The sequence below is a fragment of the Phaethon lepturus genome, unplaced genomic scaffold (assembly GCF_000687285.1).
Source record: "Phaethon lepturus isolate BGI_N335 unplaced genomic scaffold, ASM68728v1 scaffold8212, whole genome shotgun sequence".
In the NCBI taxonomy this organism is placed as follows: Eukaryota; Metazoa; Chordata; class Aves; order Phaethontiformes; family Phaethontidae; genus Phaethon; species Phaethon lepturus.
The window spans coordinates 58045-82139 of record NW_010521225.1 but is presented as its reverse complement, the minus strand read 5'-3'; the positions used below and the strand labels follow the sequence as shown (position 1 = coordinate 82139).

The 24095-nt window shown below is 39.2% G+C and overlaps 1 protein-coding gene across 1 annotated transcript in view; it reads left to right on the top strand.

Annotated features, from left to right (window-relative positions):
• Positions 1 to 253: 253 nt before the first annotated feature.
• LOC104616441 (carboxypeptidase Q-like) overlaps positions 254 to 24095 on the top strand; it is a gene marked incomplete at its 3' end in the record, with an annotated part of 71504 nt that continues 47662 nt past the window's right edge. Inside the window, exon 1 of the mRNA XM_010281453.1 lies at positions 254 to 499. Coding sequence (XP_010279755.1) covers positions 254 to 499 — 246 coding nt within the window. The remainder of the gene's footprint in view (positions 500 to 24095) is intronic.

The following is a 24095-nucleotide window of genomic DNA, read 5'->3' as shown; positions in this document are numbered from 1 at the left end:
GTGGTATCAGAGCATTTACTACTGTAATGTCAAAGCATGGCAATGACCTAAATAGAGCTGACACAGAACAGCTTTCCAGACATATGAAATGGTAACAGTCAAATATTCTGATTAGTATAAAAACACTTGATGTATTTTATTGAAAGCTTTATTTAAAGATAGTAAATATATCCTTTTTGAGAGTCTGCTGGGGATGGTGATGAAAGTATTTTTTAATAATTCTATAATAATAATGATGATCACTTAAGGAGCTATGGTGTTAACAGTGTGTTTTTATTTTTCTTTTCACAGCCCACATACTGGGTGGCAGAATTACCAGCCTGATGTGCCCCGGATTCCCACTGCTTGCATCTCTGTGGAAGATGCTGAAATGATGTCCCGGATGTCTTTCCGGGGCACTAAGATTGTTGTGCACCTGAAGATGGGGGCTAAGACCTATCCAGATTCTCCTTCTTTTAACACTGTGGCAGAGATAGTTGGAAGCAAGTACCCAGAGCAGGTGAGTGAGACCATACAAAAATAAACTCATTTTGTTCTTTAAAAATATGAAAAAGGAACCCCCCCAAAAAAACAAATGCCTCAAACGAGTAACTCTTACTCACGTACTCTTCTATATTTCAAATAATTTGGCTTTTCAGTCTTTTTCAGGTAGCAGGTTTGAAACCACCAGGCTCAGTTCTATCATACTAGGATATATTTTAGAAAACTGTAAGAATTGCTGTGTTCTAAGAACAGGAAATTCAACTAAACTGCACACAATTTAGCCTCCTCCTTTTTGTTTCCCTGGCTTAAAGCTCACTTTAAATAGTACCATCTGCATAGGATTACAAAGAAGCGTGTATGTAAGCAGAAGTGATATCCTAGCACTGTAACAAATACAGTTATTGTTTTAATAATAAGTAGTAAGTTAAGGTTTCCATAATGATTTGTGCTTGGGGCTTGTGTATTGTTCTGTTAATAATCTTAAAGTGGTTTCTTGATCAGGCAAATAAGCCAGGTTCTGCTGTTCAGAAATCAAATTGTTTGCCTGAGTTTTCCCTCAAGTGTAAAAGTGAATGCAGGATGTCAGTTTAACTTTTTTGAAGATGGTTTTTCTTGTGCAAATTATTGCTGCATTTAGCAGGAGTTGTACGTGTGTTAGTTTGGAGGAATAAGCCATCTGTGCTAAAAAATATCTTAAAATTCTTTTTGAACACTAGTTAAGCCTAAATTGTTGGTTTCCATTTTGAGACTTTTCTTCTTGCTTTCTGTTTTCTTCCAACTTCTTAGCCAAAAATCATACAAACTAAATTCGTAGTGCTGAAGGATTTGTGCCTGGTATGAGGTCTTCTTGTCAGCTTACAAGATGGAATGAATTCTCTGGCAGTATGGTTTATTGTGAAAATGCTGATGCAACCTCAATTACAGCAGTGCTAGAAATTGCTGCTAGAGTACATCTACTGGGCCATGATTCTTTTTCAAAAATTGTAGTTTTCTAACTTCAATGGAAAAGAAGAATGACTATCTCTGTCCTTTAAACCAGGCATAGCTCTTAAAATCTTTTATCTTTTCTGAGATGGTAGTTTTGTAGCTCTGCCCTGTGATGTCTAGAGATCCTCAGTGTTAGCGTAAATGTTTGGTTTCAGAAGCTTGATCACTGGGCAGGGAAAAAGTAACGACCCTCATAGTTTATTGGTTTACATACCATCACCTATGAGTCTAACTTCATGAAGCATATATTTACCAAGTTAAAGGCAATGCCCCCACTACTAAATTAGGGTTCAATTAATTTAATTTTGTATCATCTGAATTTTTAGTCATGCTTCTAATCAGCTAATAGGCTATGTTTGGTATATTTAAAAATTCAACATTTCAATTCAGGTTATGAATGTCCAAATGTAACCTTCAAAGATGTGTTAAGGCGCTTGCCTGTACTTGATTTTCTCTTTGCTCTCCTGCTCTGTTTCTTTAAGTAATGAAACGAATTGAGATCTCTTCACTTCTTCCACTGAGAAGCTCAGTTTTTTGAAACACTGGGTAAAGACTTATTTACAAGCCCCCTGCTGATGTTAATGAGAGTGGTAGTGGACACACTTTGAAAATGTAACCAAGGAACAGAAAAATAAAACAAGTGAATGTTTAGGTTTTTTAGTACTCAGTTCCTCTTGAAGCCTTAATGGGTACTTCACCACACTCATTCCACTGCGTTACTGCGGTAAAAATGGGAACCATCTAGCTATTTAGGCAATAAAATACATTGCAGACCCAAACTCTTAGAATGCCTTTTATGCTAAAGTGTTTCAAAATGCAGTACAAATCCAGGGGAATAGAAAGGTGCCGTTTCCACGGGCCAAATTTTCAATTTAAGTTTGGAATTGAAACAAAAGCAAATCTGGATCTCTGAACTCTGGGTGAGAAATCAGCAGCGGGTGGTATTACTCTTACAAAGGTCTAACAGTTTGAAATTAGGCTGAAGCCTGTGAAACGTAACTGGTCACAGGTATTGCAGCAAATTATAACTTAAAAAACTGGAACTCAACTGAAAATTAGGGTTGCTGTAGGATACTGAAGAAGTCTGGTGAGAAGTGATGCAGTTTTAGATGTAACTGCACATTAGGCATGCTTGTATTCAGCCATATATTGACCAGAATTTAATATACTGTGTGATTTATAAATAATTCATGAGTTCCTCCTGTGAGATTTTAGCATGTTTATTAAAAATAATCACCAAGAATCGAAATTATATTTGTCTGAAAATTTTATCTATTACAAGCCATATCGAATATTATTACTAAAGTCCTTGAAAGGGGAAAATGATTTAGTGGTTTTTCTTACCTGTTTGGGTTTTTTTGCTGTATTTGACCACTCTTGCAGCATGTCCAGTTTAGTCCCTCCTTTTTAGGTAATTTTTCTGAGTGGTTTGTGTGGATTCCTGCATTTAGCAATAGAGGGGGGAAAAAAAAAATGTTAAGGAAGACAGAAAAAAGAAAGTAGTTTAAATACTTCTGACATACTTTCCTAAAAGTTTGCTTTATTTCAGACTTAGTGTTCTTAAAGTTGTGTAACACATGCTTTGTTTTGCTGTTGCAAGAAATGTTTTATATCATCAAAATTGAAACTCAGAATTTTCAAACTTGCAAACTTGTGTTTAGGCTAGAGTGCTTAACTTCAACACATTTACATTTACATTTCTGAATAACTTAAAGCAATAAAAGAAATATAATTACTGCTTTGTGAAGCAAAAACCTCTTGGGAATGCATTCATCTTCAGAAGTGATGATGTGGCAAGGGTGCAGATGTCCTGTTGCTTTTTGAGGCAGCTCCACACCGAAGGCATGCAGGTACTTTTGCAAAGTTAACCCCCTGATACTTCAGGTTTCTGTTCTGATTTCACCTTTCTGTTCAGCCGGCCAGTACCAGTAAGTAAATGCTTTAGCATCAATTGCTTCAACTAAGAAAAATGCACTTTGAAACCTACTCTAAGTTGCAACTTTGCACTACCAAGTTTTCAGGTAACGTAGAAAGCATCTGAACAGAAAAAGGAAATGGATTTTGTCATGCAGTCAGTAAAGCTCAGTGTCTCACCAATGTCTGTTTATTTTTGCATTATCCCTTCTAAGTTAGGGAAGGGCTGCTCTCCCCAGACAGGACCCTTGCTAATGTCAGAGCAGGCATGACTCTGCATGTTCTGAGCACAGACACCTACCGTCCTCCCTGTCAGTCCTGAGGTCTTGCTTTAGTGCCTGCTGAGGCCTGAATCCCTGCAAGTGCCCAAAGGAGGTTAGCCAGTGCCCATAAGGTAATGAGTTCAAGATCAAGCTTTTCTTCATATAAACAGGTTGGAAGCAGTGGGACCAAACATGCTATGACTTGATGCCCTGGCAGCCTTTCTGAGCTTGGGATCACATTCTCACGGTGCTTAGGACAGCAGCAAGAGTGGAAAACCTGTGGGTTGTGGGACTTAGCAGTCATACAGGCTTAAATATGTTGATGGTTGAGCCAAAGAGTTTGTGAAATGAGAAAGTTATAGTAGCAGAACCTGCTGAGATCCGTGCTGCTGCAGGTTAGAGACATTTAAAGTCCATCCCCGACTTTTATCTTGCAGAAGGAATTTTTGAAGCACACCATTGAACCTGGGACAATGGTGTTAGCAACCTTTTGTACTGTATTTTGTATTAGTGAGATGTTTTATTTAAACTATGTAAGTTGAGACACTGGAGACTGACTGACTGACTGAGAAATTCACAAGTTAACTAATGTGGTTTTCGTTTGAAATTCAGGCAGACCTGACAGTAAAACATGTTTGTCTTCTCATTTTAATACAGATGTAACACGATTGGTCTTAAAGTGCAGAAGCAACCATTCCCATCTTTGGGGAAACACTATAAATAGTGGCTGTTTCTTGTTAGTCTGGCTTCAGTGTACCTAATGTGCCAAACATGGAACCACGAAATGTATGATTAACTGAAAAGGTATCAAAGTGGATAAAGATATAACTCTTCTGTAATCCTGACTTTCAGTATCTTTCCACACGGCGTATTTCTTGGTGCGCAGTGCTGTTTTAACTTATCTTGCAGTTACTAAGTCATGGGAAAACTGTTTCCTAAGTGGCCTACAAAGTACATAAATTTAATGGTTCCTCATTATTCTGTGATCTGGCATCAGAGCACAAACAGAGGGGTTCATAAGTGGCTTTTTTGAATCCTGAATACCTGTTCCAGGAATTCACTCTACATGGCTTTTTTGCCTCCTGTTTTTATGGAGTGCCATATCTACAAAATGTACCATTTGAAAAGTGACCCTATTTTGAACACCACAGGCATAAAAGACCATTGAGGAATGTGTTGTAGCTCTGAGCCAAGTTTGGACAGCACTTTGAAAGTGGCAGTCCTAGGAATGACCTGAGAAACAGAGAAGCTAAGGTAATAGATTGTGAAGTTCTTTACCAATCTGTGATTGACATAACAGAACCTGTTCCACAAAGGAAATAGCAGCTTATTTACTTTTTCATTCTTCTTCCTTTCCCTATTTCAAAAATCAGCCCACTCTTGGAATCTGTGATACTGGGCAAAGCTCCAGGGAACAAGAGAACATGAAAATTGTCCAGGCTTCAGAGCCCGTTAAGCTTTCATGCACATAAGGGAAGATATAATTTGTAGACAAAAAAAAAAAAAAAAAAAACACAACCCAACACACCCAACCCCAGGAAAAAAAAAAAAAGACTTCTCTGAAGATGTGTAATACTCAGTACAATGTTATTTTATGGCCTGGCATCAGTTCTACATATGTTAACAAAATGTCTATCCATTAGCCCTTTGATGTGGCTTCCAGATATCCCTATGCTCAAACTAAACCATGCATACAATAGAGCTTTGAGTAGAAATGTTTTAAGAGCCTGGTGCCATCACGTTATGGCTCCATTATCACATTTGCTCCATGTGGATTGTTTTGCTATTCATTCCAAAATGTTGAAGTGTTTGTAAGTGCATTTCTGTGAGGCTCTCTCCTGTGACTGTAAGCTGATGCCTGCCACTGCTAGAATTTAAGAGAATTTAAAAGAATTTAAGAGATGATTATGGACATTGGGTTTTGAGAGCGCCAGCCCATTACTTCATGATAGCAAACTGATGGGAAAGAAGAAGAAAGAGAAATGGTGAAAATAAATAAGAGAAAGGATAAAGAAGGAACACTGGCATTGTTAGGAAATGTTTTATTTTCTTTGACGGTTTTGTATCAGTATTTGCTGAAAGAACTAGTACCCTCTGTGTGTGTGTTTGTTTTATTAGTAACAGGACTTTGCACTATTAATTGGGGGGGTTGTTTTTATAGTGTGCCTTGAGGGAGTGGCAATACTGCTGTCATTTGTTCTTAAACAGAGGTCTTGTAGTAATGAAAACAGTCAAATTAATATCAAACTGATATGGAGGAAAATTTTTCTTTGTAACTTGATCATTAAATTTATTATTTTTTTTTAACTGCCAGAAGGCTGACCAAATTTTAAGTCTAAAGTGCATGCTAAGTTTTGTGGTGTAGAGCTTGGCAAATCTAAAACTTGAATTGCCCATTTAAAACCCAAGAGCTGACTGAAAGCATTTAATTCTGCTGGGGAGAACTTGGCAATAGTTTGCCTTCTGACTCTGAATGACCGATATGTCCTAAAGCAGGCATGGTTTTTTGCAACCTTATTATCTGGGTATGCAACAAATGCATTTTGAAAGTGATTCGTACATATGTGGTTGATGTCATTAAGGGGCAACAGTTAAAAAGCACTGTTCTACTTAGAGTGTGTGTCTGAAATACTAGTGGAACAAATTTGTATATATGGAAGAAAGATTCAAAACAGCTTACATGTTTTAAAAATTATTTTCCTGATACAATTTTGCTGGAAGACATCAGGTCAGGTTCACCAGTGTAATGTGACATTTATAACGTTCAGATGTTTTAAAAATTACTTAGACCATATCTACGAATGACCAGCTGAGATTGGGGGAGCACGTCAGGATGGTAGCAGTCTCTGCTGATCTTGGAGACCCCTGAATTTGCTGTGTCTCTCAGCTTGGTCATAGCAGAAGAGAACCGAGATGTGCTACACTCGGTACAAGCAAGCCAGCAGCTCTTTGAAAGGGTCCTCCTCTTGCCAGCTGAGGCACAGTAGCCATCAGTGCATATGGGCTATTGCAATATGAAGGAAAAATGCATTTGTTTTAGTTGCCATCGACCCCTGGTCTCCAGAGGGAGCAGGACCTTTTTAGTGTGTGCTAACTCAAATTGCTGGCATGCAACTGGTGATATCCTAGGCACCACCGTGACAGGAACAAAGGATGAGGACATGTAGGTGGCCTTGACTACAGTCAAGTGGTGGTTGGAGAAATTGATGCTGTCTCCCTGCGATACATGTTCCATCTGGATTCTCTTGATGTAAGCTCAGACAGTATGCTTTCTGCCTTTCACCTGAGCTTGAGCATGGATATCACCATATGCATGTCATCTGGCTGCCTACCCCAGCCTCTTTTTCTTTTTGAATCCAGTCTAGTATCAGCCCAAAACTACTTGCTATACCTTTGCTCTGTGCACTACTCTTTGGAGCATTTGGTTGGGTTTTAACTTCTCTGCTTCTTAAACTGCAACCATCTAAATTGTGAAACTTGATGTTTAGAAACAAACGTTTATGGTTCTTGTTCACTTGGTCAGCAAATTTATCTGAGCACACAGTTTTGTAGTCCTTCTGATGATGTGAGTATAAGCAGATACACTGTAATATTTTTTCTTCCCACCCGTTCCTTTGTCTCTACTCCCACACAGCAGTTTAAAGAATTATGTGGGATTTTATTTCAGTAATAATTTAGAAATGCACATAGGGTTTACAGAATGGTTGTGAAATCTTTTTTTCTCAACATTGAAAATCTTCTAAAATTACACTGGATCCTTCTTGCATTTTAATACGCAAGAGTATCTAAAGGGTAGTCCTGGGTTTGGCAGCTCTGATACTTGCTTGAGGCATGAAGGAAGAAACCACAATATTGAGGAGGAAGGAGGAGAGAAACTATATCGTAGTTTTCATTATGAATAAGTAGGTGCCAGAAATGCTAGTGCCAAGTGCCAAAGGTTAGTTTAAAAACAGCCATTCACTACAGAAGTAGTCAAATAGCTGTAGTAGTGTGTTTGTATTTGTGAGATGCAGACTGTATGCTTGACCTTGTACAGCAGAAGGAGGCTTACCAAGACAGTTCTTGTCCTAGTGAATCTGCAGTCCAGAAGATGAGTACAGTGATAAAAAAACCCATCTTTTCCATGCAAGTCTAATGGAAAACTGCATGTCTAAGAGTGTGTGGGTTGGATGTGGAAGGCTGTTTGACAGATTCAGAGGTTGTCACACATGGGACCAATGTGGAGGAAGACCTCACAGTGAAATTTTAGATGGTGAAGTGAGCTAACATTGTTAATGGAGTGGAGGGGAAATGCTAAAAGCAGTGAAGTCTGAAGTGTTCAGGCTGGGGCTCAGGTGAAAGGGAGAACGAACTTGTTCTGTTCAATCACACTGAAATACTGATAGCGGAGGTGTTATGCTAAGAAACGTGTGGTTGCAGCAGCTGGGAGAGGTGGTTACTCAAGGATGTAGCAGAGTATCTAGCAGAGTTTGTAGTTTTGGTGGGCAGAGAGATGGTATTCTTGAGAAATACTGAACCAGCTGCAGAATTGCGGGTAGACTTGTTAGGGTTTCATGCATCACATTGCTGCTTTGTTGAGAACAAGGAGTGCGGACAGATGGTGAAAGCAATAAGCTGACCACAGTTGGTGTGGTCTTTAAGAGAATTCATCTCAAGAGCTTGTTTTACTTCGTTAGTACGTGCTTCAAAATGTTGATACCATTTATTGTTTTTTTATACCGTTGTTGCATAGGGTTTTTTATGCAGTTTCATTGGCCTAGAAGGAGTCCCCTAGGCTTCTGAGACCTGAAAGGCCTTGCACTTTGCCACTGTAGCTTTATTGTGAGTGTAGTCACAATGATGCAAAAGTATTTATTATGGTTTGGCAAAGCAAAATACATTGTAAAGCACATTATCCCAGTAAAATTTGTCCAGAATGGTTAAACGTTAAAGAACTTGTGAGGCTAGCAGGCATAAATCTTAATTAAATCGAAGAGTGAGTTCTGTTTATAAAGTTTCTCAAGTATTATCAGTAATTAAAGCAACAAGATATTATGATGGAATATGTAAGTTATCTAGAATTTCATTGTGCGCAAATATAATTATAATTCATTGTAACAGATAGGTGGAAATTTTGGACGAATTCCTGATTTACATGGTTGACTCTTTTCAATAGTACCTGTCAGAAAAGTAAACTGGTTTATGTATTTAGGACATAAATTCTTCTTCTTCTTTATTGAAGTCGCAAAGAAAAAAAAGGGCACGTTACAGGGTCTTTAACAAGAAATGTATTTTGTACCACAGGTTCTGTAGGCTTGCTTCTTCGTACACACTGAAAAGTATGTTCCTCACAGTCTGCATTTGCTTTTCCCGCTAGTTTTATTCTGTCGTTTATTCCATAGGCTGGTTTACAAATTTGAAGAAAAATAACCTAAATGCATATTCTTCTGGTAGTCACATAGTCCCTTGACATCTGATTTCTATCACAATGTGTGAATTTGTACAACTATCAATGTGAAATATTAGAAATATCAAGAACAGTGTACAATGTCCTGGTATAAGTTACCCAGAAAAAAACCCCTATGTCCCATTTCATCTAATGATACATATATTATCATATACAGGGTGGACAGTGGAATAATATCATGATGAAAGATGAAATAGTCTGTAAACCATACTGCTTTAGAAATTGCACCACATCAGTGTTTTTTCCTACAGTGCATATAAGCAAATAGAATTAGGATTTTCCTTGTATTTTAAATATTTCAACTCAGCAGGGAAGAATATTAATGCTGTCTTAGTACTTCTGTATCACTTAAAATTCTGGGCCATATTTTTAAATGGTGTGCCTGGTCTAATGATCATTGTGCTTAGTTTCTGTTTTCAGCAATGTTAACTGGACAAACATTTTTCTCATCCTCTTCGTGTGCCAAGTTTAATGTGCTGCTTGTGGGAGAAGGTATTTAATGAAATAATATTCCTTCACTGTAATGGAATTTGATGCTGTAATATATATATATATATATATATGATAGTTTTAGGACACCTTCTTCTGTAGTGTGCTGCTCGGCAGAGCAGAGCATATTCTACCATTCCAAATGGGAAATGTTTGTCATCCAGCTTCTTGCCAGGAAAGTGATTACTGAGCTCTAAAACATGATGTCCTCCCTCCTCTTCTTTTCCCTTTCAAATAATCAGGAAGAGGACCTGAGATCATGGGGTTTTTTATGAAGGAAAGGAAAAACAAGATCTTGAACTGTTGACAAGAATATTCATTTCTGTCTTATCTTACAAGCAGATACTACAGCTCGTGGTCTGTTCTGCTTGTATGATTTTCTTTCTTGGCATTGTAAACCTGAAGTCAGGGATGTCTTGGATTTATGTTCTTCACTTCTGCCTGAAGTCCAGTGACCTCAGTTTATATATGCTGAAGTCCTCAGGGATCTGTTCACTTAGCTGGAATTAATGGTCAGACGATACTTTATTTGACTGTCTCTTAACACGTTCCGCACGTTGTTCTGCAAGTCTTTCTGGAAGGCTGCAGCTGTTATACTGTGCATATAAATAGGCTATAGTTAATAAGCCTATTTATAGCAAGCCTGATGATTTTTTCCTTAGTCATTAGAGTTTCCAACCTTCACATAAGTTTGACAAAATAACTGGATTGCATCCTTACCCACTAGGTATCGTGCATTTGCTTTTTCATTGATTAATTTGGTAGGTTAGTTTAAAATTGCCTAGACAATTTAACTACTGAGTTTCAAGAAAGAGATACAGCTAAGTATAAAGACATATAAATAAGATGACTTTGATAGATTGACTAAATTTCAACAAGGTTGGTAAGGATAGTATTCTAGATTATATGAAAATATTTAAGTTTTGTATTCTTTTATCTGTGGACTTTGTTACACATACAATTTCCTGCTAGAGATGAACATAACAGCCCTCCCTGGCCTGCAAAATACCCAGAGAGCCTTTTAGAATGCGTGAGATTTTGTTGCACAAAGTCAGCAATGGCTTGCACTCAAATTACTTCCATTTTTATTTATCTGTAGCAGGTTTTTCTGTGAATTAAGAAGTCGTCAAGGGATGTTCTTGGTCGCACTTCAGTGTGACCTTCTGGATCTGATGGTGACTGGGCCAGGGTGAGGGAATGAAGAATGTCATTGCAAGCGTTGCCAAGATCACGAAGATAAAGTACTAAATACTCTGGAGGAGAGAAGAACAGTTTAGAATAATCTTGGCAAATTCATAGAAATCATCAATACTTATCAAGATGAAATGTGATTTGCTTTTCTTTAGGAAGCAGAAATTAAATGTACACTGTGCCCCTGGCAGTGTGGCTCATACAGGGTCCTTGACATATTCACGGGGAACAGTTGTAAGGTATGTAGGACTCAGCAGGCCTGGTACAAATTGTGCAATAAAAGTAATGAGATGACATCCAGCTTTTCCTTGGAAAAGCTGTCTTGACATGTGAGCAAGCATGTTTTAGACAGATCCAGAAGCTGAAGGATTGAAGGGTCACACTTGAAGAACGTGTTTGTGCAGAGATGAGTGGAGGCACCTACACAATCTTCTGTGAGTGTGAAAAGCTCAGGCTGCTGAGAGAGCATCTGATTGTTTGGCGTGCTGTAGTTGTTGCAGTTTGTTTCAAAAGCCTCTGCACTAATGAGATGGCATTATTTTTCTAGCTGCCTATGCAGCATATTTAAAGCTCATTTACTGACCTTTCAGCATAGGATTCTGCAATATCACAAAGCACGAATGTTAGCTATTTAAGATCCAGCCAATAATATATAAATGGGAAAACACATAATTTGCATGTCTGTCAAATTAAATCACTTGCTACTAAATTCGATTTTGATAAGGGATCCAAGTTTGTGTTGAAACCACAAAGAAATTTCAGTTTTGTTTTCTAATGGGAAACTTTTCCCTAATTGGGAAAGGCTGCATATGTTTAAAGGAAAAACAACAAAAAATTTCAACCAAACCTTTTCCTGCTTAACTGAGGATCACTTAATGCATTTAATTAAGATGATCTTCGAAAGCCACTAAGAAGTTGAAGAAAGAGCAGTTAGCTTGCAGTAATTTTAGCTGTTTAAATCCAGTGACATTGAATCTATTGAAATTGCTGTAAAGACAGTTTTAGTGGTTTGAAAGAATCTTCTTTGTCTATAATTGCATTTTCATTTGAACATGTATCTTTTAGGAATAGATAAGGGTTTCTTCTCTCAGGGTGGTGCAAAAAGATATTAGTCTATTTTCAATAACTTCATTTTGCTTCTTTGAGCGGTCTAAAACCTCTTGTTGAATCTTTGAAGCAGAGGACCGATCTTTTTTTTTTTCTTTTCCCTTATCTGAAACCACATATTTAATTGTAATGTGGATCATAATTGCTAATACCAATTTAAAACTGGGATGTTCAACCAAGCAGAACCAGAGATCAGGGGATTATCCACACTGTGCTGAATAAATACAGCGTGTTGCTGTATGGATGCAACACTGACCTGGGATAGGAGTGTAGTGAGAGAAGGTGATGTGGTGGCTTTCCTATTTCGTAACTCAAAGCCTCCATCTCTTGTGGTGTAGAATAAGAGACATCTTTGTCCCCCTTTTCCTTGGTGAACCATCTGCAGTTATAAACTCTACCGGATGATAACCCACAGAAATTATTTATCTGAAATTATTAGCATAGTGCTGTTCAATTTCGCTAAAGTTGACCTACTGAATTAAGTAATTAAGAAACCTTAGTTTATCTATGGCTCTCTAGATAGTCCTGTGAAGTCCTTCCATTTTTTCAGGGCTGTCTTCATTTTCTTTACAGTGTCTCAGGTTTAATCAAACCTTTGCCTGTAGAAGAAAATAAAATTATTTTCTGGTACAGGTTTAACAACATGCATCTTTAAAGATTTTGTTCTGCAGGTGAAATTGGAATTGGTTGGATGTGTATATCAGCACAATAAGATCAATGTTTAAAAAAGTGATAAATCAAAAATGTTTATCACAATCCTCTTTCTTTGAACCTTGAAAGAGAGATCTGAAAGTAACTAGGCTTTTTTTCAGAGTTTTTTATACTGTCTGTTTTAATGCTTTTTGAAAAGAATAAAAATTAAGCAAAACTGACTCAAACTGTTAGCAAAGGAATTAAATAATTCTGTGTCAATTTTTCACATGCATAGTAAATGGCACAAAAATATTTATGTATGATGAATAAAAACACTCTTTAGGTAACCTACCTATCACAAATGTAAAAACAAAGCAAATGGGAATTCAAGATACCATAATGTGACCTGCTGTTTTAGTCTTGGACCTGGAGATACAACCTTCACTACTGGAACAATACCCACACAACAGGTAACGCACTGCAGTTTTAAGTTTGCATGGGTGGGGATGCCAAATTCTAGCTCCCTTCCTGTCACATCCTATCATCGTAAACCAGCAGCCTTCCCCCAGACGTAATCCCCACCATCTGGCTTACTGCAGTCCCTTTTTGAAGTGGTGTGGATAATCTTTCCTCTTTCTCCCATTTGTTTGAAATTAATTGCAGGAAGAATTGTTTAGCTGTGTGCTACAGCCAGATTCTTGCACTGTGGCCTGCAGAGTACCAAATGATGGAAACCTTTTTGGTGGTCGACAAAATGAGTCAGCTGGTGGGCAGGCTGCAGTTTTGGGAAGAGGAAGGAAGTGCTGTGCAGGTCTCGAGACCGTGACCTCTGAGCCTTTGGCTCAGTCATGAATGGGCTGTCGTTTTGTGGGCCAGAAGCACGTTTTCGAATGAAGAGCTGTATTGAAATACCCATTCTGTTTGTTGCTGTCAACCTTATTTATTTTTGTGACACTTTAAGTGTGCGTCTGCTCTGCTGTTCCCCTGCTGAGTGTCTGCACGCGTGGTGAACACACCTTCCCCAGCATTGCTGATTTGGGCTGGGGAGTGCTGACTCTACAAGGGCAAGTCGTGGGGAAAACTGAAGGCAGTTGGAGGTCAGGGTTTGCCACTGATTGTTTCTAAATAAATGTTTCCCCTTCAGTTGACCCCTTGATGTAATCCATGCAGTGCTAGTCATATGAGGCACGTGTATTCCAACTACAAATTTGAAGTAACTGCTCTGTGAGTTCAAGGTGACCTGCAGAGAGTTGCCTCTCCTACCCAGTATTGTTACCTCTTTTCCGATTTATGTGCTGAAAGGAAATGGGTGAGAGAAGTGTTCGGAGAGTAGTTTCTCCTTCAGGTATTATGTGTTAAAGCAACTCCAAAGAAACTGAATGTGCCAGCTGCTGTTCTGTCCTGAACCTCTCATTCACAAGCAAAACCACAGAGGGACTATGCAAAGGCTACTATAAGCTTGTCTGACAGAATTTAACCTAGAATTGGCACGGTCAGTGTCCAGGCCAGAAGATGAGCCACCTGTCTTGCAATGTTAATGGTTAAAAAAGCAGCGACAGTCATGTCTTCCTGAGTTCTCTGCTAAAATGCTTTAAGTCCTTCCTGAAGCAATCCTCATGAATGGTGATGAAACTCCTATCATTCAGTTCTCTCTTCCTGCTTTTCAGCAACCTTAGAGAATTGTGGGATGAACTGTTAAGACAACATGGACTCAAGCACCAATAACATGTGAATGAAATAAGTCTATGTGTTCTTTGTTCCTCACCACATATTTCTATAGTAATAGGACCAAGACTGTATTGATCTTGTGCTTAGATGAGATCAGTTCATGAATGAAGAAAAGCTAGATGAAAGTGAATTTGAATAGAGGAGAGCTCTGGTGGGCCAAAAAGACGTTGTGAAAAATGTGCAAACCTGGTACTTCTGTCTTCTACTGAAGGTATGTACCCTATACTGATAAATTTGATTTAATTTATTCAAGGCATTGATCCTTCTCTACTGCTCTTCAATTCTATGGGCCTGTGCTAACTAAAAACATAGGTTGAAAATTGTAAACTCAGTAGGTATGCTCCTCTTGTATGATGGGCCACATTCTGACAAAGCTGTTGTAGAAAATGTTACTACTTAGAATTGATCCAAGCCTGTAGAATTAAATTCCCCAGGAAATAAGGGTTTTCACTGACCTTATGTTCCAGAGAAAGGCAGCTTCCTTTGAACTCACTTTCTCTGCCATACAAGTATAACACCATGTACATCTGCAAACACTGTTCCTCCAGCAAAAATAAACAAAACTTTTTAGAAGACATTCCAATACATCCTTTTCTCTCTTTGGAATAAGTTAAAGGAGAAACAGTATATGGCAGATACTCATCCTACAGAATGATACTCTGCCAGTGGGTGTTTAACACATGCTCATTACAGAGATTGATAGATAGCCAGGGCTACTCTGGTACTCCAGCTATGAGTAAAGAATTTTTTATCTACCTACTTTGGAAAAAAAACACCTAAGGATGGCTCTAGTATTATATTTTAGTCCCTTACTTTATGTCTGAAATGGCAGGGAAAGATCAGGCTTTTGGGAGTATGGGGTTCTACCTGATTAAGGGACACCAATCCCATGAAAATCTCTACCAAAAATTTAGGGCGTCTCCCCAGTAGATAGACTGGTAGGTGAACTCAGGATGAGAAGCAGGAAAATCATAGGATCATAGAATCATTTAGATTGGAAAACACCTTTAAGATCATCAAGTCCAAGCATTAAGCTAGCACTGCCAAATCCACCACTAAATCATGTCCCAAAGTACCACATCTACACAGCTTTTAAATACTTCCAAGGATGGTGACTCAGCCACTTCCCTGGGCAGCCTGTTCCAGTGCTTGCCAACCATTTCAGTGAAGAAATTTTTCCTAATATCCAATCTAAACCTCCCCTGATGCAACTTGCAGCCATTTCCTCTTGTCTTATCACTTGTTACTTGGGAGAAGAGACCAACACCCACCTCGCTACAACCTTCTTTCAGGTAGTTGTAGAGAGCAATAGGGTCTCCCCTCAGCCTTTTTTTTCCAGACTGAACAACCCCAGTTCCCTCAGCTGCTCCTCATAAGACTTGTGCTCTAGACCCTTCACCAGCTTTGCTGTCCTTCTCTGGACACACTCTGGCAACTCAACGTCCTTCATGTAGTGAGGGGCCCAAAACTGAACACAGGATTTGAGGTGCAGCCTCACCAGTGCCGAGTACAGGGGCACGATCACTTCCCTGGTCCTGCTGGCCACACTATTGGTGACACAAGCCACGATGTCATTGGCCTTCTTGGCCACCTGGGCATGCTGATGGCTCATATTCAGCCAGCTGTCAACTAACACCCCCAGGTCCTTTTCTACTGGGCAGCTCTCCAGCCACTCCTCCCCAAGCCTGTAGCGTTGCATGGGATTGTCGTGACCCAAGTGCAGGACCCAGCACTCAGCCTCGTTGAACCTCATTCAGTTGTCATTGGCCCATTGATCCAGCCTGTACGGATACCTCTGCAGAGCCTTCCTACCCTCAAGTAGGTCAACACTCCTGCCTAACTTGGTGCCTGCAAGCTTATTGAGGGAGCACTCGATCCCCTCATCCAGATAATTGATAAAGATATTAAACAGAACTGGCCCTAGTGCTGAGGCCTGGGGAACATCACTTGTGACTGCCATCAGCTGGATTTAACTCCATTCACCACAGCTTTTTGGGCCCAGACATCCAGCCAATTTTTTACCCAGCCAAGAGTACACCCGTCCAAGCCATGAGCAGCCAGTTTCTCCAGGAGAATGCTGTGAGAGGCAGTGTCAAAGGCTTTACTAAAGTCTAGGTAGGTAACATCCACAGCCTTTCCCTCATCCACTAGGTGAGGGTCACCTTGTCATAGAAGAAGGTCAGGTTGGTCAAGCAGGACCTGCTTTTCATAAACCCATCCTGGCTAGGCCTGATCACCTGGTTGTCCTGTACATGCTGCATGATGGCACTCAAGATGATCTGATCCATAACTTTCTCCAGCACTGAGGTCAGGCTGACAGGCCTGTAGTTCCCCAGATCCTCCTTCTGGCCCTCCTGTAGATGGGCGTCACATTTGCTAACCTCCAGTCCACTGGGACCTCCCTGGATAGCCAGGACTGTTGATACGTGGTTGAACGTGGCTTGGTGAGCACTTGTGCCAGCTCCCTCAGTACCCTTAGGTAGATGCCATCCAGAACCATAGACTTGTGTGTGTCTAAGTGGTGTAGCAGGTTGCTAACCATTTCCCCTTGGATTATGGGGGTTTCATTCTGTTCCCCATCCCCATCTTCCAGTGCAAGGGGCTGGGTACCTGGAGAACAGCTAGTCTGACTGTTAAGACTGAGGCAAAGGCAGCATTAAGTACCTCAGCCTTTTCCTCATCCTTGGTGACAGTGTTTCCCCCCACATCCAATAAAGGATGGAGATTCTTCTTAGCCCTCCTTTTGTTGCTAATGTATATAGCAACATTACAGAAACATTTTTTATTGTCTTTTTACGGCAGTAGCCATCCTTGCAGTCCTCCTGAATTGCCTGCCCCTTCTTCCAAAAGTCATCAACTCTCCTTTCTTCCCTGAGTTCCAGTAAAAGCTCCCTGTTCAGCCAGGCTGGTCTTCTTCCCCGCCGGCTTGTCTTTCAGCACATGGGGATGGCCTGCTCCTGCACTTTGAAGATTTCCTTCTTGAAGAATGTCCAGCCTTCCTGGACTCCTTTGCCCTTCAGCACTGTCTCCCAAGGGACTCTGTCAACCAGCCTCCTAAACAGGCCAAAGTCTGTCCTCTGGGGAAAATGGTATCTGGATGACGTTTTCTCAGTTTCTATCTATGCTGCAGAAGCATTTGAGGAGACATTGTCTTCTTTCTGCCAGTAGCATCTGGACTGATCAAGCACTTGGAAATAAAAATCACTGGGAAGTAGTCTGGCATTTGTATTTCCCCATGTAGAGAAATGCACGTCCATGGTGGTATACAGCCCAGAGCAGCCGTCCCTGTGAGGGTTCACACACGGGACCCATCACGTAAAAGAAACTCAAGTCCCAGTCCAAGAGTGTGAGTTCTGCTCTCAGATGAAGTCATTCCTTTGCCTGGGGATTCTCTTGGATTTTGTAGTCCTTGCAGATGCCCAAATATTCATGATGCTATTAAACACTGTCTTTAAACTTAGTTTGTCAAAAGATGCACTAGGCCAGATCCATGACTCATGATGATCTGTGTATTTTTTTTTCCTCGTCTTTCTTTTGCTGGAAATTAAGCAGCTTTTCAACAGCTCAGCAAATACCAAATAGTAGCAGTCTGTGTGCTGAGCTGCCATCCTATCCTGCTGAATGCAAAATCAAGATCTGATGTTAGTAACTTAATTTTAATGCTCTACATGACTCCACTGTCCATTTTTAAATGTACTTTTCAAAATCTCTACAGGTAGTTTGTCTGTCAGTGCACAGGTAGGAGACAGCTGGCAGGGGAAATGAATATAGATGATGAAGTGGATTTTTCCAAAGCAAAAAATCAGACCACGTATCCGTTTATTAGAATTTTAACTTTCCCTTCTGTTTGCATCCTCCCTATCCTGGTGAGGTATGTCTCTGAGTGAATAAGGCTATTTCTTTTCTTACAGTCTCAGGAAGAGGGCTAAGAGGAAGAGATTTCTATTTTTACATTCATGGGAATGTGTTGGTACAATGATGAGGGGGATCTTAAGTACCAAGGAAAATGTATTCTAAATTTATTTTTATTAAAAAAAAAAAATCTGTATGTACTGGATCCTCTTTTTGGTTGCTGAAAGTTTTGTGTTGCACAGCCTGGCTTGCATGCTTCTGAGAAAAACCTTTCACTGGAAATGCATGTTCTGCACCAAAATAGTAATATTTTTGTTCACTTAAACCTGCTTATTCCAAAAAGAGTTGGAAAAGTTTGGGAGAACTTTTTGCTGTGTAAGATACTTTGCTTCTGGGTGTGACAGCACACAAATAATATATATCTGACATAGTTGGGTATAGAGTTACATTGTTCTTGGCGGTCTAATCAGGAAGATATTCAGTGAATGTTGTCAGAGCTGGGAATGGACCAGAGCACATATTTATAAAACAATAACTTAAGAACAACTCACTTTTCCTTGAAATTCTAATCCAGCTGGGTTTCTTAGTAGAGACTTTTATTTAAATTATATCTAATAACCAAAATTATATCTGCAATCTCCATTTCAATTAAGGTTTATAAAGCTGTTTATTCAAGAGGCTGTGTGGAGGACAAGGTGCAGTGACTAAATCCAACAGATTCACTTGCTGTTTGTTGGGGCATATTTCTTCTCCCTTACCTCTGCAACTGATAACACATATGGTGTATTTTCTTCATTTTTCTATATTAACTTTTCATACTCTCAATATTTAATTATACAAAGACATCTTTTGAAACCTGTGACACTGTTTTTGGCTTTTTGCTGTGTCGTATAAGGGTGAAAAATACTGCAGCTGAAAGTAGATTTGGTACTTTTGATTTACTGTCTTGTTCGAAAGCGTATGTGAAAGAGGTTCCGAGTGACGCTGCACTTAGGAACTATAACTCTTCTAAAGATAAAAGAAATTGTTATAATCCTTTCACTAGCTAATTTCTGCATGCTGTAAATGGATTGCTGTGTATCCAGGGAAAACTGCTCAAGGGAAAAAGAGTTTGTGACTTTTATTTAGTGCATTTTGTGCAGCAGTTACTAGGCTAGACAGAATGATTAATAAATTACTGGTTTAGTAACTTGGAGCGAATCACTTTTGCTGTAACTGAATTACTAAAAAAATCATGCAACAACAACAAAAGTTTTTTACAGTGAAATTAAATATTTTTAACGGTGCTTTCTGTACTTGACAAGCTAATGTACCCTTTTTTATGGAATAAATCATTTTACTATGCCTTAGGAGGGGAGACTTGGGATGTCACACAGAGTTTAATCATTGTGGAGCACTAGATTTATTAAGATGCCACAAGTGATTGTGCTGGAGAAATGCATCCCCTTCTTTCTTTTTCAATGTGGTTTTAGTAGTGGAATTGCCTTAGTACTCTGTTGTCCACCCTGCCATGCCATGACAGCAAGTCTACAGGATCAACTCAGTGAAGTTGAACCTGCACTCTGTGAAGCTGACCAGTGGGAAGAATGAGGCCAAGTAGAGATGTGTCAAGACTCAGTTACACCAGTATAGTTATACCAAATCTGCCCCAGTTTTAGTTCGCAGAAGTCCATGGCACTGGCAGCATCTCCATGAAGTCAGGACAACTGAGGTAGATGCTCAGGAAGCAGCAATTAGGTGGCTCCATGAGAGACAGTCTTATGCCTGGAGGATCCGACTGGTTTTAAAGAGTCTTTTGATCCTCATTTATTTTTCCTCCCTGAAATAAAGTGTAATGTTTCTCCGACAGGGATGTAGGTCAAGTGTTTCAAGATTCCTACTAAGTTCCTGATCTAGAAGGGTCCTTCTGTCTGTATTTTCCAGTCAGAACAACCAGAGGCATTCTGGGTTTTATTTTCCTGACTTGCTTTGTGTCCTTTGCGCTGATCACATTTTCTCCAAGCTTTTAGCAATCTCGGCTGAAGTTCCTTTGTATGTACAGAATACTTAACATTTGTACATGCTTGTTGTTTAAGGGCTTTTTGAGCACATTTTTGTCAGTAGAAAGCAGACTTAATCATGAACTGTGCTTTTTGTGATACTTTGAGCAAGCAAACAGAGTTCATACAGTTTACTTCTGTGTTCATCTGTTCCGGCAGAGAAACCAAACAGCCGTATCTGTTTAGACTGCCTCCATTCTGCCAAGCCTTTGTAGCCCTGCCAAAGTTGTCCACATCACTGAGCCTCCCCGTGAAAACCAGAGACACTTCACTTTGTTCACGGGGCTGAAAGCCGCTCACAGTGTGGGATTTGGGGAGCGAAATTCTTTCAAGAATGAATTGCAGTCAACCAGTATGAGTTGTCAGAGGAGTAAATCAAAGGGATTATTTGTTTTGACTGGTGCCTGATTCGTTTTTGCCAATATTATGCTCAGTCAGAAAATTAAAGAAAGCCCCTTAATTAAGTGTGATATTTTTATAAGCAAAAAACAGGCAGAGGAATCTGACTTACTTAGCTTTCACTTTGTCCTCCATGCAGGAACTTTATCATCTGAACCGTACTGGCTTCTTTCTATTGCGTGTTGTAATGGACAACAACCATGCTTTAAAAATTGGGTGAGAGAAGTGTGGTTTGTATAATATAGTGATAAAGTAGAGGGCAAAAGAGTGTACCTATATCTAAAACTCTGATCATGGGAATTGCTCTGCTTCTATAAATTGTTTATGAAGAATTAAAAACAAAGTGACAGAAATGCAGATGACCATGATATGAAGTGGGCAAAGCAGAATGATTTTAGGGTGAAAAAAAAAAAAGTCTTTTGTTTTTCAGTTTTCTGAGCATTTGGAAGGAACTGGAGTGGAATATAACTTTAGACTGTAGAATTATTAGCAAATATCCTTACAAATAACCACTAAGGAAACTACTTCTCATGCCAAGACTATTTCCAGAAGGTTGTGCTTGTAAAACTACTTAGGAGACTTAAGGAAATAAAGCAGGAATGAACTGTTGCTTTCAACATTGTTAAGGTACGTTAAAAATTGTGCTGAAATAGTCAGTGTTGTTAGCTGAGAATTCTCATTGCTGAGGCACAGAAGTCATTAATTCTTTGATTATGAACTTAAGAAAGGTTTCAGTAGAACTAGTTAAATAGGCTATATAATGATAAGGGGAATTTATGAGGAACTGCCACTGTATAACCTTTGTTAAAGAGATTTCAGGAGACAAAACAGGTAGGTGTATTTACCATTTTATCATTAACACCGAATCAGTTGCACACGCAGTGAACTTGTAAAGAAACACATCTAATCAATATTAATGAACAGCATTTTGACACTATTCAGTTAAATTGTAGCGTTAATAGCTGGAAAATATTAATACTGTGAGTCCTGTAGGATTCAAAATAGATTTAAACATTTAACATAGCTTTATTAGATGGGATAAAATGTATTTGAAGAGGCATTTGAAAATCTGGTATTTACCCATAGCCAGGCTAAAGAAGGGTTGGGGAAAATCTGCAGCTCTGAAGATGTAATGGATGCCACCTCTGAATCTAGACAAAAGATGCAACTGTATCTATGTGAAATTACCAAGTTCATTCATTCAAAATTGTGCATTTGGAAATTCAGCTGGCAATTAATATTTTTTAGGTAATGCAAGTTTTTATTGCAACAGAAAATGTTTTGAACAGCACTAGTAGATGAGGTTTAGAACCGCATTATTTGCCTATTCGTTATGATAAATGTTTATAATGTGTTAGTTAGTTAATAACACGTACTTAAAGTTTTGTACCCATTGCTACTTTAAAATCAAGTGTGGGGAGCTTTGCATTCACTGGGTCAAGCACTTACACCTTTTTTTAGGAGAAAGTATTTTTTCTGAAAGTGGTCATGTTAACTTGGGCAACTTTCAGTCTTATTAGAGGCGATAGAAGTTAGCTTTATTTTAACCGGTACCATGTAAGTGTTCCGTCATGCTGAATGTTGGTGGTGACAACAACTGTGACCTCAACTGTTCTGTTGTTTCCTATGCCACACCAGCTGCAGCTGTGTCACAGCACAGCTTTGTACTGACGGCTTTGTGTCATCTTTGCCCGTTTTTAGGTTCATGTCAATGAGCATCTCGTAATAAGGACTGATAGTCTGAAGTTGAGTAGATCTTCTAGAGGAATGAATAAAGTGGGTTAATAGCTTTGGCTGTAGTCCATGTTGCTCAAAAGGTACCTTCTGCACTGGTAGAAGGGTAGAGTTTTGCAGGCATTGAAATCTCAGGGATCAGGTATCCAAATCTTGCAACACAGATACAGTTATCTACCTACAGTTACCTGCTGTGGGAACATTTGGTACCTGCTAAACTTAAGGTCCAATAATAAGAAAAGGAGACTGTGTGGTGTTCTCATCTAAAACAAATAATATGATTGCCCTTCTAATTTTGCTATATTTACATAGCTGTAGTTGTGTCCATAGTATCCCAAGTTTTCAGGACATTTAAAGACTAACAGGGTAGTTACTCTCACAAAGATTTTACAGTTGAAACTAGGGATGAGAGAAGAGTTAAGTGGATGACACATAGGGAGCAATTAAAATACTGCTTTGTAAAAAGTTTGGAAGTACAGATTTTGAAATAAAAATTCCAGAAGTTCAGAGCAAGTACAGAAAGCTGTTTGACAGAAGTGGGGGAAGCTAAGGGATTAAACTCACTAAGAGGATTTTGAGGCATGGGGAGTGACATGGTTGGGCAGTAGAAAGAGAAATTCTTTTACTCTGTCATGTTTAACTGAGGAATTAGGAACGTCAGGGAAAAGGAGGTTACAAAGGGGAGGTAACAAAAAAGTATGGAGAGGTGTGAATCATGGTATGTGCACAGGGAATTAAAACAAGAACGACTTCAGAGGATAGTGAGAGAGAGGAGACACAAATTTTTTAAATCCTGACACAGGATTTAGATTTAGAAATGGGAAATAGCAGATAATAAATTTGAGAGTCTCTTTAACTATTCAGCTCTTCTGAAACCGAAGTCTCTTCTCATAGCCAGCATTTCTTGCAGGCTCCTGTAGGTCCTAGAGGTGTCTGCCAATAGGCATTCTCGTGCTCTCACAAACTCCCCTCTTCACATATTTTGTTCTTGATGGTTGCATCTAGATCTAAATTCTCTGCATCTAGTATTTTTTCAGCCCTTTCTATGACTAATATTTTCAAGAACATGTAATTCCTTTTAATGACTTTTTCCCCAGGTTAATATAGAGTTTTCTGGAATAGAACTTCTTGGACTTGCCACACCACCACATAATGCAATTGCAAGGATTTGTTGCATTTTAGGTATCTTAGATGAGACTTCATCTGGAAGTCCATCTCTAGCTTTCAATTTTCAGTCCTGCAAAAGAATAATATTGATTACTTTAAAGGAATTCAGTGGAAAGAACACAAAATGTAGGCACAGGATAGGGTGTGACAGGGGAGAATGATTGTAGAATAATTATGTATTTCTGAAGTTGGTGGGGCAGGAGGACAAAATGTCTGTACATAGTGTGAATAATTGCTCTAGATAAACTAAGCAGGGAATATTTAGATGGAATATTGTGAAAAAGCTTCCCGAGAGAGATGTTTATCTGTCTACAGAATGGCCGATCACTTAGCTCCCCAAGTTTCCTCAGTTCATGGTTTAAATGTTTCAAACGCTGCAAAATACTGACAAGGAGGAAAGTTTGCTGCATCTGGAAAAGGTTGTTTTTCAGAGGAAAAGAGGAAAGTTATACTGCATCTCTTCTGCCTCTAGTTTTTAGTTTGTTTTTATTAGTTAAACTTCTACTTAAAAAAGCAAAACAAATTCCAATGTATGAATAAATAACCTTTGCTCAGCTGTCTTCTTACTGGAGAAACCTTGGGGTATGCCCAGTCCAAAGAGGAGAAAAGGCTGCAGGATTGTGGGGTGTTGTATCCAAATCTTCAGGCTTGGAATTGGGAACT